The 13,621-nt window shown below is 46.5% G+C and overlaps 1 protein-coding gene across 12 annotated transcripts in view; it reads right to left on the bottom strand.

Annotated features, from left to right (window-relative positions):
* ADAM22 (ADAM metallopeptidase domain 22) overlaps window positions 1-10,507 on the bottom strand; it is a 142,631-nt gene extending 132,124 nt beyond the window's left edge. For 11 of the 12 annotated variants that reach the window (XM_048061700.2, XM_048061704.2, XM_048061706.2 and 8 more), the window contains exons 1-2: window positions 10,380-10,495; window positions 10,123-10,283 (exon numbers count right to left, since the gene is read on the bottom strand). In XM_048061700.2, coding sequence (XP_047917657.1) covers window positions 10,123-10,283; window positions 10,380-10,437 — 219 coding nt within the window. In that variant the 5' untranslated portion in view covers window positions 10,438-10,495. Of the gene's footprint in view, window positions 1-10,122; window positions 10,284-10,379 lie in introns of all 12 variants that reach the window. The other variant, XM_048061701.2, reaches the window with a different exon arrangement.
* Window positions 10,508-13,621: the final 3,114 nt, after the last annotated feature.

Here is a 13,621-nt window from a genome sequence, read left to right as displayed (position 1 = left end):
ACTGGCTGAAGGAGTGAAGGCATTTGGACTTTTTCTTGACTGAAGCAGATGGTGCTTTGAGGTAATTTCTAGCTGCACATTTTCCAAGTTCTAGAAGGAATCAATAAAGTTGAGAAGAAGACGCCCTTTTTAGCAACTCTTGTAGACTTCAGAAATGAGGGAACAGAGTTTCATTACCAGATGAAAGACAAATCTGAAGAAGCACTCCATTAATGCTGCCTTTGCATTACACATATAGCACTCAAAAGCAATAAAAATAGCGCAAGATAAATTTGCTCCTTTGCACACCGAAATATTATTCGGCAACACAGTCACATGTTCCAAACATTTTCAATTGGTCTTACATTTAGTTTGTAAACAGAAGCAAGATTACCAATAGATTAGGTCTTCCCACTGTGAGTAACAAGCACTCTTTGACACCTTGTGCCTACCAACATGGCCAACAAACTTTTCCCATAAACAGTTCTCTGGCAGCAGCAGAAAGTTTACCAACATTTTGTCAGCACATTAGGATAAGAAGAGCTTGATTAAACTTGTAGACTCTAGGCATACCAATATATTGCTCAACTCCATGGATAATACTTTTTAAATATGACTCACCCTCTACATTCAAGTATCAAAGTCCTGTTTAAAGTTGAAAAGTGCCAGAAAAGCACAATTCAAAACTCATTTTCCTCTTGATACAGCCTACGAGATCACAATGAATCAACATTTTCATTGTATACATTTTCTGAAATAGCTGATGGATTTTTTTCATTCCCACAGAATTTCAGGGGCTGAAATACTCTAAGGAGAGAGACATTTCTGGAACAGAATGTGTTCCTATATACTGCTGTTCTTCTGGGCAATTTTTGAGCTGTAATTCAGGGCTATAACCTCCACATCCACATACATCCAGCTTTTATTACCAAGGTACCATTAAAAAGCATTTACCCACACTTTTTTTTTTTTCTAAACCTTGTTTTAATATTACACTCTGAAAATATGCTTTTTCTAAAGCATGGTTTCTGGTTTGGGCACATTCATTTCAATTACAAAAATTTAAAAAAAAAAAAAGGAAAGGAAAAAAGAACTCAGTGAATTTGTTGTACAAGATTTGAAAAGACAACACCAACCAACAAGCCAGCTTTATCAATGTATCCTTATTAGCTCCATTACAGCGAGACTCATCCACTTGTGTCGGCAGACAAATGAGAGCAGGTCAGGTTACCAGAGGAATCACCAAATTTCATTGTCTACTGGCAAATGGCCAGCAGCAATGGGTTTACCTTTCTTTAACTGAATCCAGGTTTCAAGTTGGACTCTTACTGACTCAATGGTTAAATATCTTTATATCATTTGCCACTTTGTTTGTTTTCTACATAATCTTTGTCAAGTCTTTAATCTCAAGTGACATTAACTTCCCACTTGAACTTAGCCAACCAGCCAACCCCACTCATGGCAGTGCACCCCACAGGTTGTCCATGTGCTCAGCACTCCCATGTAGCTCTTCAGCAACCTTTGCTGCTCAACACTCACTCAATAAAATTTATGGGGGAAAAAAAAATACATTAACCCTCCATCACACAGTCATCTTATTGAAGTTTTAAAAAGCCCGTACAGACATAATTTTCTGTGCACAAGGCTTTTCTCCACACTGAATGTCTCCATCTGAGAGGAAAGTGGTTGCAGGTGGTGGCTGTGGCTCAGCCACTGCGCATTTCATCCCTGCAGCAATGATTTCCCCCCTCAGAACTAATGCAACTATTGCAATGGCTCCAGTGGAGTACCATCAGGGAGCACCTGTGGCTATGAGGAGCCAGAAGGAATCTGACAAGCCTCCGAGATCCTTTAGACACTCCAGAATACAGCTCCTCTGAACAGCATACCCATACAGTGCCCAGAAGGCCACTGGCAAGCCAGAGGGAAGAAGATGACTAGAAGGGCTCAGGTGGCTTCCTTGTCTTTAAGTTTTCCACAGACAATCATCACAAAGCTAAAGCAGTTTAAAAGAATTTAAAGGAGTAGAGAAGAGAGCCAGGATGGGGGTCATAGTTATTTCTGGAGATGCAAAAGACAACTGTTTTGGTTAACATCCAGCACACAAATAACAGTACCGTTACTAGAAAATACAATACTTGAAGAGGATATTTAGAGAACAAAAACCTAAAAAATATCAGCAGAAAAATGAGAGGGACAAGTGGAGCAGGAAGATCCCACAGTCTTGTGTCAAAGACGGGCGGGCTCACGCCTCTTCTGGCACTGGCCTTCAGCCTCCACATCTATCGTTATCCAGGCCCAGGGAACAGATGTGGGCCTGGGCTGGCCACCAGATCATCCGACTACAGCCCTGTGAGCTCCCTCCCCTGAAGGAGGAGGACAGTCTACCAAAGAGAAGCAGCAGCTCTGGTTCAGATCCATGGGAGCCAAAGATCCCTGTTGTCCAGAGATAGAAACCTGGCAGCTGGTGGCTGCAGAAAGCAGAAGGGTCACAAACTTCAGTGGGGCTGATCTGAGAGGGCCCAGCACTGAGACAGCACTAGCCAGAAAAGCCCACGCTTTAGAAAGCTGAACCTTAGAAGTTTTTTTACAGAGTTCGATTGAATGTTAAGCAGTGTTTGACAGGGTAACTGGAATAATGTTTTAACACGCCCAAGTAAAGTTGTTGGTTTTGAGTCCATTAAAGACTTGAATAGTTACTGAGAAGACTCCGAAGGGGACCTGAAGTAGCAGAATATAAAATGACACCTGCCATGACAGTGGTATATGTACATCCATAATGCTCTTGTGGTAAACACTTTAGAGTGAATGTTAACTTCATATGTAGTTCCTCTTCAGCAATGTTTCATCCTGATGCTGTTCAGAATGCAACACTCTTCTGCATCGTGAATACGTTATAGGAGATCATTAACCGCAAGGGTCCCAGAACAGGTATCCTCAGCGAAACAGTGGGAGAAAGAATATTCAGTCTGATCCTGCACTCAGGTGCACTGACACAGACCAGGGATAAATACAGATACTGATTACCTGAGCTGGAAGGGATTGCTCTAAAACACTCAGATCTTAAGCATGCAGCTATTATGTTGATCATGGCAAAAAGCAAATGTCGGGAAAAATACTTTCTATAAGGATTGTTACATATGAGCCTTTAAGATCCTTCGTGACTGTATATAAGCCAGTTTTATGAGATTAAGCTTTTGGAATCTCTCTTTTCAGCTCTGCTATTGTACAAACAAGAGACAATGCCACGAAACAAATATTTCCCATGCTGCCCTTTTCCCCACATTAGGATATTCAGAGATACCTATGATTTTTAATCACCCCTCAAAATCTGAGTCCTGATGTAGTATTTCTGCAACACAAACACTGAAATAGCAGCTAACAGAAGGTTTTTTGCTGGATGCTTTTTGGGGCATATTCATTCATTGTCATAAGAAATCTCATTATCAAGTAGGCACTTTACTGAAATGAGCTTGCAAAGAGGGATGATTTAGAAATGTGAAATATTCTTTGCCTATAAAATGCCAAAACACCTGCTATGAATATGTATATTTTATCAAAAATCAAACCAAAAGTCCCTCTTACAACAGAAATCAAAGGGCACTTTCAATGCCCTTGCAGCATGCGACAATCTTTATCAAAAATTGTCTTCCAGCATTTTTGTCCTCTTCATGAAGGCAGGACCTGCATTAAGAGTATTGGTATTTTAACTGTTATTCACATATTCATGAAAGCAGATTATTGCTAGCTTGGTGAAGTATCTTATTCTTACACAAATATTGCAGAACTGCACATTTTGAAGATACAATGAAGTATTTATTACACACATTTTGCCAAATGCCTTATAAACCTTAAGGAAAGTGGGAGAAGAAGCAGAGGCATGAAGAAAGCCAGATCTGGCAGCAAACCAAATGCATGTTCTTTTTGCTCACTACAGCCTCCGTCCCAGTTTATCCTCCTCTCCCTTTGGTTTTGTGGTAGGTTGATTGAAAATTGTGCCTAAGTTTCTTCAAGAGACAGCAGCCATTTGATTAAGTGAGCAGAAAATAATTTTAAAAATTGGGCAATTTCTCATGACAGTTCTCTTTCCAACAGTCATCATCCATCAGTCCCAAAATCCAGAGTTGTTTTAGAAACCCCTCAGCAGTCAGAACTCATTTTTAACCACACATTACTAATTGTTTGAGCTACCAAACACAGGACATTGTAATATCAACAGAAGTTGACAGCACTGGAACAGAAAGCAAGAATGTTTCAAATAAAGTTAGCAGTTTCAGGAGCACCTTCAAAGAATAGGAATATCCTGTTCTGCGAGTAAAGTGAAAGGCCAACAAGTCAGAGAATCCAGTAGCAAAGACTGGGCATCACCTGAAAAACTGATGAAAGACTTCAATTCAAAGGGCAAGCAGAGCCATGTGAGCTCAGCATGACAGAGCAGAGCTTCTCTGCAATTGATTATTAGCGGTAAGAAGTTATTTAAGAAATTTGTAAGCCATGCTTCCCAATCAATTTATGGAATTGTGTAATTTGGTCCCAAACAATCCAGAAATGCAGACAGCGGAAGACAAATAAATACCTTGCTGCAAACTACTGAGTCACTCTGCACCACAAACCATGCTCAGCTCTGTCCCAGGGCACAATCCAGTCCTGGGGCTTCTTCGTGCCACGCTGCAAGTCAGGCTACAACCAAGTCAGCCCACAACCAAGTCAGCCCTTTTACTCACTCCGAAGGATTTCAGTGTACCTTCATGACAACTGGCAACGAGCAAGTCAAAAACAGGTTGAGAAACAGAAGTTGCCCTGCCATGAATGTTTTGCATACCCAACAAAGGTGACTTAATCTATACCCATAGCAGGTCACTGAGTTGTCACACTCCTTGTTCCCACTGAAAACAATAGTAAATCTTACAAATTTCCCTATCAACACCTAGATATATCAAAAAGAAGTGACTGCAGTGCAAGCCCCAAGATGAACAAAGCTGTCCCTCAGTCTGTGCATGCAGACCCATTACAGAGTGCTAGCTGCAAGGAGAATTGGGACCTTCTCTGCTGGCATTGAGCGGCTATGTTCTCCCCTCGGCTGATCTCACTCTCTGCTCCAAACGCTGGAAGTAACCTTCTCCTCAGTCCAAGGGCCAGTACCACATCCCACACGTGATGGAAACACCAGGTAGGGAGCACCGCAAGAGACAAGGATCAGACACAAAACCAGTTACCCAGTTAAGCACAGGAGGAGCTTACTGGTGTACTGTCAATTGCAAGGCACATGCAGAGGCCTTCCCAGAGCCAGCGTTGTGGCATGGTCATGGGGAGGCTGCAGTCTCCAGCCGGGAGCCAGATGACCATTAAGTCAGCCTTAGGGTTGAGGGAAGGCGTCTCTTGGCTGAAGGCGGTGTAGCTGTCTGGCACTCTAATCTCCAGCTGGAAAATAAATCGCATCTTCACAACCAGAACATTTGATCCACAGAAAATGGCCCTCTAAACACAGTGCTGATGTAGAGGACAAACTCATGTTTGTAACAGCAGACTTTGTGTTTTGTTTTGCTCTCCTTACAGGTAGGAGAACAAATGCAAGCAATGGGGAGGAATGCTTACTTACACCCACAATTCAGTGAAGAGCATGCCTGCATGCTGCCAGCTAAAAGAAAGAATTAAGAAACTGTGCTGTTTAACACTATCAAAATATGGGTCAAGCCACACAATTAAAAGAGTTCCTCATATTTTCAATTATGTGAACTTTTATGTGAACAGGTCCTTGTCTTAAAGACAAGGATCTAGGCTTAGCCTTCACTGAATGCCCATGCTATATAGGACGTTTATTTTCTAATAGGCTTATTTATGCAACAGAAAATTACGTGGCCATTGCTATGATCCTGGAGTGCTTTAATGATAACATCAATATTCACACATTCTCAGATATATCTTATCTTGATTACTCTTTAGATTAAGTGCTGTGCAGCAGCTAGTAGGCCCCCTTTGGGGAACAGAGAAATTGAAATACAGGAATGTATTGTAGTGACACTATTCCATGGTAGAATTAAAAGCAAAATCCCAAACTCTGGTGGATACTCCAATGCTCACTATACAGCGTGTGTCAAAATGTTAATGACAGAAATATATAATAGCCTACAACATTTCCCTTGCGCTGTGCTCTGAGGTCCAGCAATCTTGGACAACTATGACTGTAAGCATGCTGATTTTGTTTCTTAAACAATTATATTCTGGGTCTCTAGGTTGACTACATACACCGTTTTCTTGAATAGTAGTAAAGCATGCACGTTGAGAAGTCACTCGATAGATATAGTGATGGCAATGGACCAGAAAAAACAAAACAAACAAACAAAACAACGGAGGTTGCTAGAGAAATACCTCAACAAATGTTGGGAAAAAAAAAAAAAAAAGATTTTTAGAAATCTGCCAACCATTACTTCCCTTCCAACATTACTTCCCTTCCCTACTTGCTGGCTCATGGTTAAGTTGTTGTCCACCACAACCCCCAGGTCCCTCTCTGCAGAGCTGCTCTCCAGCCTGTCAGCCCCGTGCCTGGGGTTGTTCCTCCCCAGGTGCAGGACCCTGCACTTGCCCTTGTTGAACCTCATGAGGTTCCTCTCCACCCAACTCTCCAGCCTGTCCAGGTCCCTCTGAAGGACCACACAGGCCTCTGGTGTGTCAGCCACTCCACCAAGAACAGAGTATGCAGCTTCAGACAGGCACACTGAGACCGGTTTCATTGGTAATGGCCTCAGGGAAATGTTACCACTGCCATTTGGAAAAAAAAAAAAAGAAAAAAAAAAAAAAAAGAAAGCTTTAAGATCAGAAAAGACCCTATCCCTCAAGAGAGGCAGCCTGAATCCAACGAGAAGATAGTGATCTATGAAAGACCAAGCACAAATGAAGGACCAAAGCACTAAAGATCAGCCCTGGCAAAAACATTGCATTACTCAAAAGAAGCTTTGCCACTCTTTGCAGCACAGCCCTTCCTGACGGGGGCTTAGGCAGGTCAGGGGATCGATCCTGTGTTCACCTGCCAAACCATTTTCCAGTCTGCCTCAGTCTAAGCAGGGTCCATTCCCAGCCCCACTTAGCTTTCAGGAGCAAGGCAGATCACAGTCTGATGCAGTAGAGGTGTAAAGCAGAGTGTAGGGTCCCGCTAAAAAATGTGCCAGAAACAGCCATCTGCATGATGTTAGCTTTACAAAAGGAGTAATTCTCTCTAACTAGCTGCACAGACAAATCTGAAAAAAAAAAATCAAGGGAAGGGAAAAATCTTCCGAAGCCCATCAAGCAAGGCTTGTCCACAGGCAAGGAATCTGCTGCTGCTGCCCTCTGGTTCGGAAAGCTGGGGAGAAGTTTGCACAAACCATGTACTCCCCTCTCCCTTCCCACTGCCTCTTGAACATCAGATGGCTACAGGAGATATCCTCAGATTCCCTGCCAAGTGGAAACCCTCCTGCCTGCTCCTATCCCTTCCCCCAGCTCCAGGCAGGCTGTGGTGTTCCCTTCCCTCCCACTCCAGAGATGGTGGGGGAAACACAGTGTCACTGGCCCAGGTTCGTGTTTGCTGATCTCTCTCTTCATAAGAGACTGATTAATTCAGCTAGTGAAGGGGGGCATGCTGCAGTAACACCAAGACAGTAAAACTGGGACTTACCAATTCTCACTCTCCATGAACAGAAACTTCAGAAATATCCACAAAGTATTGGCTTTGTTCTCTTCTTTCATCCCCTTGCTTCTGCCTTCCCCTGAGCTACCATCCTAATTTCCCTTTGTTCAATCCCAGACCCAGGCTCGCATCCCTCTTGTACAACTTCTGCCCTTTCTGAAGCTAAAGCTTTCATCCAGGAATTAAAGGGATCCAATCCGATTTAATGCAACTTCCCTCTCTCCAGCTTAACTAATCTCTCTCTCCTTTTATCTTTATCCAATTCATAACACAATTACATTGTTTTACATTAATTCAACAGCTAGTTGCTGCCTGGTCCTCTGACTGCACCATCCCATCAGGTATCTGCTTTTCTAGACACAGCTGCTTGCCCTTCAGCCATCCCAGGCCCTGCCCGAATGTTTTAACCTCCTCCAAGACGCCTCCTTCCTAAACCAATCCACAAGGTCATTAGCTTTTGCTTTAAGTCTCAGTTTGAGACCAGTTTTTCTAAGTTTGATACACGTCTGTCCAAAGACTACTAGCAAAGGATTGAATGGGGTCTGGAGGCAGTCAAAGCCTAATTAAACACAAATCAATGCACATGGAAAATGTCCTGACTGAGAGTCCCGCCCTGTGTCACTAACCTTAGCCTGCTAACACCACAGTGCAGGCAGGGGTGTTTTTTCACCTGCAAGTAAAATCCAGCACTCTTTGTCTTTTTGCTTTGCGTGACTTGTACCAGCCACCCAAAAGCAGAAGTTAGCTCAGTTAGTCTGCAGCTTTGACACGCATTCTGGCAGAGGTAAGGGTAAAAACACCCTTATGGGATGCTAGACTTTAAGAACTGGGATATTAAATTACTCAACCGCAACAGCCAACAGCACTACTGCAAAAACACCTTCTACAAGAGCTCCGTTGAAGCTCTTGCAGCCATACCGCTGTCCATTGCTGCCAAGCTGACTCAGATCTCCGGGCGAGGGATGCAGCATCCTGCAATTAAGATGTAACCGTGCCCTGTGCGAGAAGCACAGCAAACCGGTGCTACTCCGCTTGTTCTGGCCAGCTTCCGCTTCATAATTTTCTTCCTTCACATCCCTGCCAGCTACTGCATCCTTCAGTGGGGTCACAGCCATTAGACACCATGGGAGAGGCCAGGAGTGTTTTAAGTAGCAGAGGGAAACTCCTAGATCAGGAGAAAAAGTTGTAGCTGGGCACTGAGCTTCACATGTTTAACTTCAATTCAGCCTGGAGACTGGTGTGAAATAAACGCATTTAACCATTTTTAGCCCATTAGATTTACTTCTTTTCTGGTGGGAGTAACGCTACCACTGGCTAATGACTTAATGAAACATGGATGACTTGAAAAAAATTTGTGAGCGTAAGGTTTGGTGAATAAAGTTTGAGACATCCAGGCAAACAAAACCCATAAATTAAGTTTGGTCTGTAAGGCCAGTACATGGCTCCTGACACTTGATCCAACTGTAGCCCCTTTAGAAGACACGCCACACTGCATTTGAGTTTGTGAGCGTCCAAGGGTCTTCAAGGCATCCCAAAACGCTGAGAGGATATTTTTTTCCCTTTCTAAACAAAGCAGACATTTTGGAACTTCTAAAATCCTATGTTAGTGTGCTGCAAATATGGCCATCGTGTCTGCAAAATCTTTACGTAGAGGCAGTAACATTCAGAGGCAAATAAATATGCTAGGAAGAGACTTTATTATTTAACTACATCCAAAAAATACAAGCTGCCAGTGCTTATATTTTAAGGATTCTATATATAAAAAAAAAAAAAAAAGAAATCTGAGCCCATTTTTTCAGCTATTTTGTTTCTAAAATTGACAGGAGCCAAGGAGGGAAGAGAGGCCTGCAACTCGTCCTGCATGTCAGCGGTTCCCCCAAACGCACGGGGTTTTTCTGGGCTTCATCTGTAAGGGCACACGCTCAGCGCTTTTCCCTTCAGACGCAACGCCCGCGGAGCGCCTCGGAGGCGACGCTCGGCGACCGGGACCGAGCCCGCCGCAGTCGGTGTAACCAAAGCCGCGGCGGCCGGCCCGCGTAAGGCAGGAATCTCGCGCCGTACCCCGGCTGGGTGGCAACACGCGCGGCAGGTCCCTGCCCTGAGCTCAGCCCCGGCGTTTCGGGGGCTCCCCTTTCCATTCGCAGCCCCCGTTTTGAAACCCCGCACCCAGGCGGCTGCCGCACGCCGGCCGCCCGCAGCATCCCCGCTCCGCTGCCGCAGAGGGGCCGCAACTTTCCTCCGGCAGCGGCCCCTGCCCCCGGCGCACCGCCGCCAGCCGGGCCGGGGTGGGGGGGTGGGGGGGGACGGATTAAAAAACCACCCGGGGACCGCTCTGACCCAGCGGGCGCTGGGATCAGCATCCCCGCTGCTCCGCGGGGCCGCCGAGCCCCGCGTGCTCCTTCCCCACCGCCCCCACGCCCCTCGGCTCGGCGGGGGGACACCGCGGGGACCCCCCCCCCAGCCCGGTGGGTGGCTCCTACCTGGCTCCGCACCGCTCCGCTCCGCACCCGCGTACTCAGCGCCGGCCTCCGCGCCCCGCCGCCGCCCTCTCCGGCGAGCAGCCGCAGGGGCCTGATGCTCTGGCGCTCCGCGAAGCGGTTCTCGCCCCGCCGCCGCCCCGCAGCCGCCGGCCCGGAGCCTGCTGGGCAGGGAGAGGCAGCAGCGGTCAGGGTTATGGGCTCGGCACCCCCCGTCCCCCCCCCCCCGGGGTCCCCCCCCTGCCCGAGGCTCGGCTCACCTGGGGCGGCGGGCAGGGCGCAGAGCGCCAGGGAGAGCAGGCAGGCGGCGGCCCGCATGGCGCCGCTCCTCGCCGCCGGGTGTCGCCGGCTGCCGCGCCTGCACCGGGCCGGGAGGGGACCGGGGAAGGGGGTGGGGGGGGAACCGGGGTTGCCGAGCTCCGCCCCGCCGAGCCCCCGGCGGAGGGAAGGCGGCGAGGCTGCTCCCCGCAGCCCGCTCCGCTGAGGGAAGTGCTGGGAAATGTAGGCGCTGCGGAGGGCAGCGAGAGGGGGGGCTCCACGCCGGCAGCCCCCGGCCCCGGGGAGGCCCCGCTGAGGGACCGGAGCCCGGGGGAGGGGGGGGAGGCTCGGGCAGGCACCACGGAGCTCCCGGTGCCCCCCGCCCCTTTCTCACCTCATCCCTCGAGCACACCTTCCCGGCGTAAACCTCCATTTCCTCCTTAAATTTCCTTTTTTCCTCCTTAAATTTCCCTTCTGCCCACCCCGCTGGGCTAACGCTGACAGAGGTCGGAGGGACCCCAACGCAGGGATCTCCTTCCAGGCTGCAGCCTGCTCTCGTGGGCCTCGGGGCGAAGCAAGAGCCCAAAGCCTCACGGAGTCCCCTCGGAGCCTGCTCCCCAAAACCCAAGGGGTCTCCTTGCCGCATCTGTACCCCAGTTCTACGCTCCCACCTACTGGGAAGCCAGACTGCTGGGCACCACCACGCAGCTCCCCTACCCTTAACGTAGCTAACTGCCTTTCTTTCTCAAAGACTAGGAATTGCCTGAGGGGAGCCCTTCTTGCACCGTTTTCCTAAGTGAAAAAGGCTGGCAATGCCTGACAAACGAAACGGCACAGAAATGGGGCAGTGGGCACAGCACAGGGCTGGCCAGCGCAGAGCACGGGGTCAAGGTGCCCACGGCATGGCTTTGTGGGAGCTGTAGGGTTGTCATGGAGCTGGAACCACAGCAACTGGCACTGGGAAAGCTGCTGCTCCTTATGCTCTGGGAGGCAATAAAATAAGTTCCTTTTCCTGATACTCCATCCGTTTTGCACAGCAGCGCTAGTCGCATGGCTGTGCCCAGGCAGCGCTCAGGCCTTGACACCTCTGGTCTCACTCCCAGGAGGGCTCCCGTGGGGAAGGTCAGTGCTTCTGGCCTGGTTTGTCTGGAGGTCCCATCCTTCTGCCACAGGTTGTCTCATTCAGGGAAGCACTTACAGGGCAGAAGAAGGAAAGTCACTGTCTCACAGCTTGTTTCCCAATAGAAAAACACAGGCAGAACGATGGTTCCACAAGCTGGAGGTGAGAGCAAGACACAGCAGGGCACAACGCTGCATCTGGAAATACGTAGCAGCTTTGAGCACACACCAGCCAGCAAGTTTTGTGCTGACCTGCTTGCACTGTAGTCATAGAGGAAAAACAAAATATTACCTCAAAGTATCCATTAAGTCCTCACATACTTGTTCAAACAGCACACGATTAGCTTATGAAACTCTGCTGCAGGGTGTCAAAAGGACCAAGGGTGGGTGCGTAAAGAAAATGAAAACTTGTTCTTTAGAGGGAGGAATTTTGCTACTATAATATGATGTTACAATGTGTTTTTTTGTTTGTTTGTTTTTTTAAAGTTGTAAATCCCTAGATGGCACACAGGGAAGGTTCATCAGGGCAGCACCAGCCCAGGCACAGTTGCTTTAAGGTAGTGACTACAGGGTTTTATCTGGTCTGTGGTTTAAAGGGACGTGGTAGGAAATGATGGAAGCAGCTTCACAAATAATGCTCTTTTTTTCAGTATGACAACCCTACCTTAGGCTAACCTTTCACTAATTTTAAGAACAAATTTTAGAATTGTTTTAGAAATCCAACCAATACAAGGGTAAATGCATTTTAAAAGCACGAGTGCTAGAAGTGTACGTGATTAGCCAAAGCAGATCTGGAAAAGGTTTGTATGGCCCTCTCCCTGCAAACCTCTGTTGTTTACATCTCCGCACCATTTTGGCTGAGAAAACACTCCCATGATAAATACCGAAGATTAACTCAAAAGAGAAGGCTCAAGTCAATGGCTGGTGGAGATTTCCCATATTACACTGAAGGATCTAAATTGTGTTGAAGGAAATCCTGATCTGCATGGCTGAAGTCCCCTTTTTTGTACACAACTGATTAGAAATGGGTGATTAGAAATGGACGGTTTGATATACCTAACCCTTAAGAGAAATAATATTTTCATTTATTGATGGCTTTTTTCACTGACTTCCAGGTCGGTTTAGGAAATCAGGCAGAGAACATTACTCTGCACTTCTTCCTACCTTGCTGGAAGCTCCTTGAGGTTGCCCAGGACAGCAGCAGGCAGTCTGCCCCTGAGCTACCAGCTCTCACAGGAAGGTGCAGACACTTTTCTTCTTCCAGCACAGGAATAGTTATTTACAAATGAAGGCCATTTTCCAATTTTCACTGTCTTGCCAGTTAACATTCTATGGAATTTTATTACACTGGAAATTCATGCCAACTCTTTTTTAAAAGAGCAATAACAGCTCTACCCTACATTAAGACGTGTCTTCACCACTTGCCAGACCCAACAAGCATGTTCTATCTGGCTGTCTATAGCACAACTGCAGAAGAATGAGGCTTGAAAAACACAGCAATGTTTCAAAGAATAGGGAGAAAGTGAAAAAAGTGCTAAAAATAAAAGTGATTTATAGGTAAATATTCAGCTTTTGATTTACTGTACATATTCTAAAGATTATTTTTGAGCCGTAATTAGTTGTGTCATAATTTAACACTTGAATTTAACATCTAAGTGTTACTTCTCTCCATTCCACAGAAAATGAGATGCACTCAGATTGTAACTGAAATCTAGGGCACGTTTTAAGAAACACATTCTCAGTAGTCAATGTTCAATCGTGATTAAGTTTATACATATAAACAAAAACAAGCACCTAAGGCTTTTTCCTGATACGAGGCAGTTCTATGAATACTTTGTGATTGTCTCCATGCATCTGGCTAGCTGTTACCATAAGCATGCTGCCCTAAATACTTCCACATGAAAAGCACACCTGCATTCGGAATACATGGTATTGAACCTCTCCGTGCTGCCGTGTAGCAGCCCCATGTCCAATTACACTCCTCTGTGCACTGTGATTGTGCACGATCGTACATTTGCAGCAGGGGTGTTTTGGACACATTAAACCATTTGGCTGTAGTGGTTGTTTAGTTCAGGGCATGGACGTTACTTCAAAGCAGGAAACGTATGCAATTGCAAGCTAAATA

This window comes from Anser cygnoides, chromosome 2 (assembly GCF_040182565.1).
Source record: "Anser cygnoides isolate HZ-2024a breed goose chromosome 2, Taihu_goose_T2T_genome, whole genome shotgun sequence".
NCBI classification, from domain to species: domain Eukaryota; kingdom Metazoa; phylum Chordata; class Aves; order Anseriformes; family Anatidae; genus Anser; species Anser cygnoides.
The sequence above is the reverse complement of the archived record's forward strand: the minus strand, read 5'-3'. Positions and strand labels throughout refer to the sequence as shown.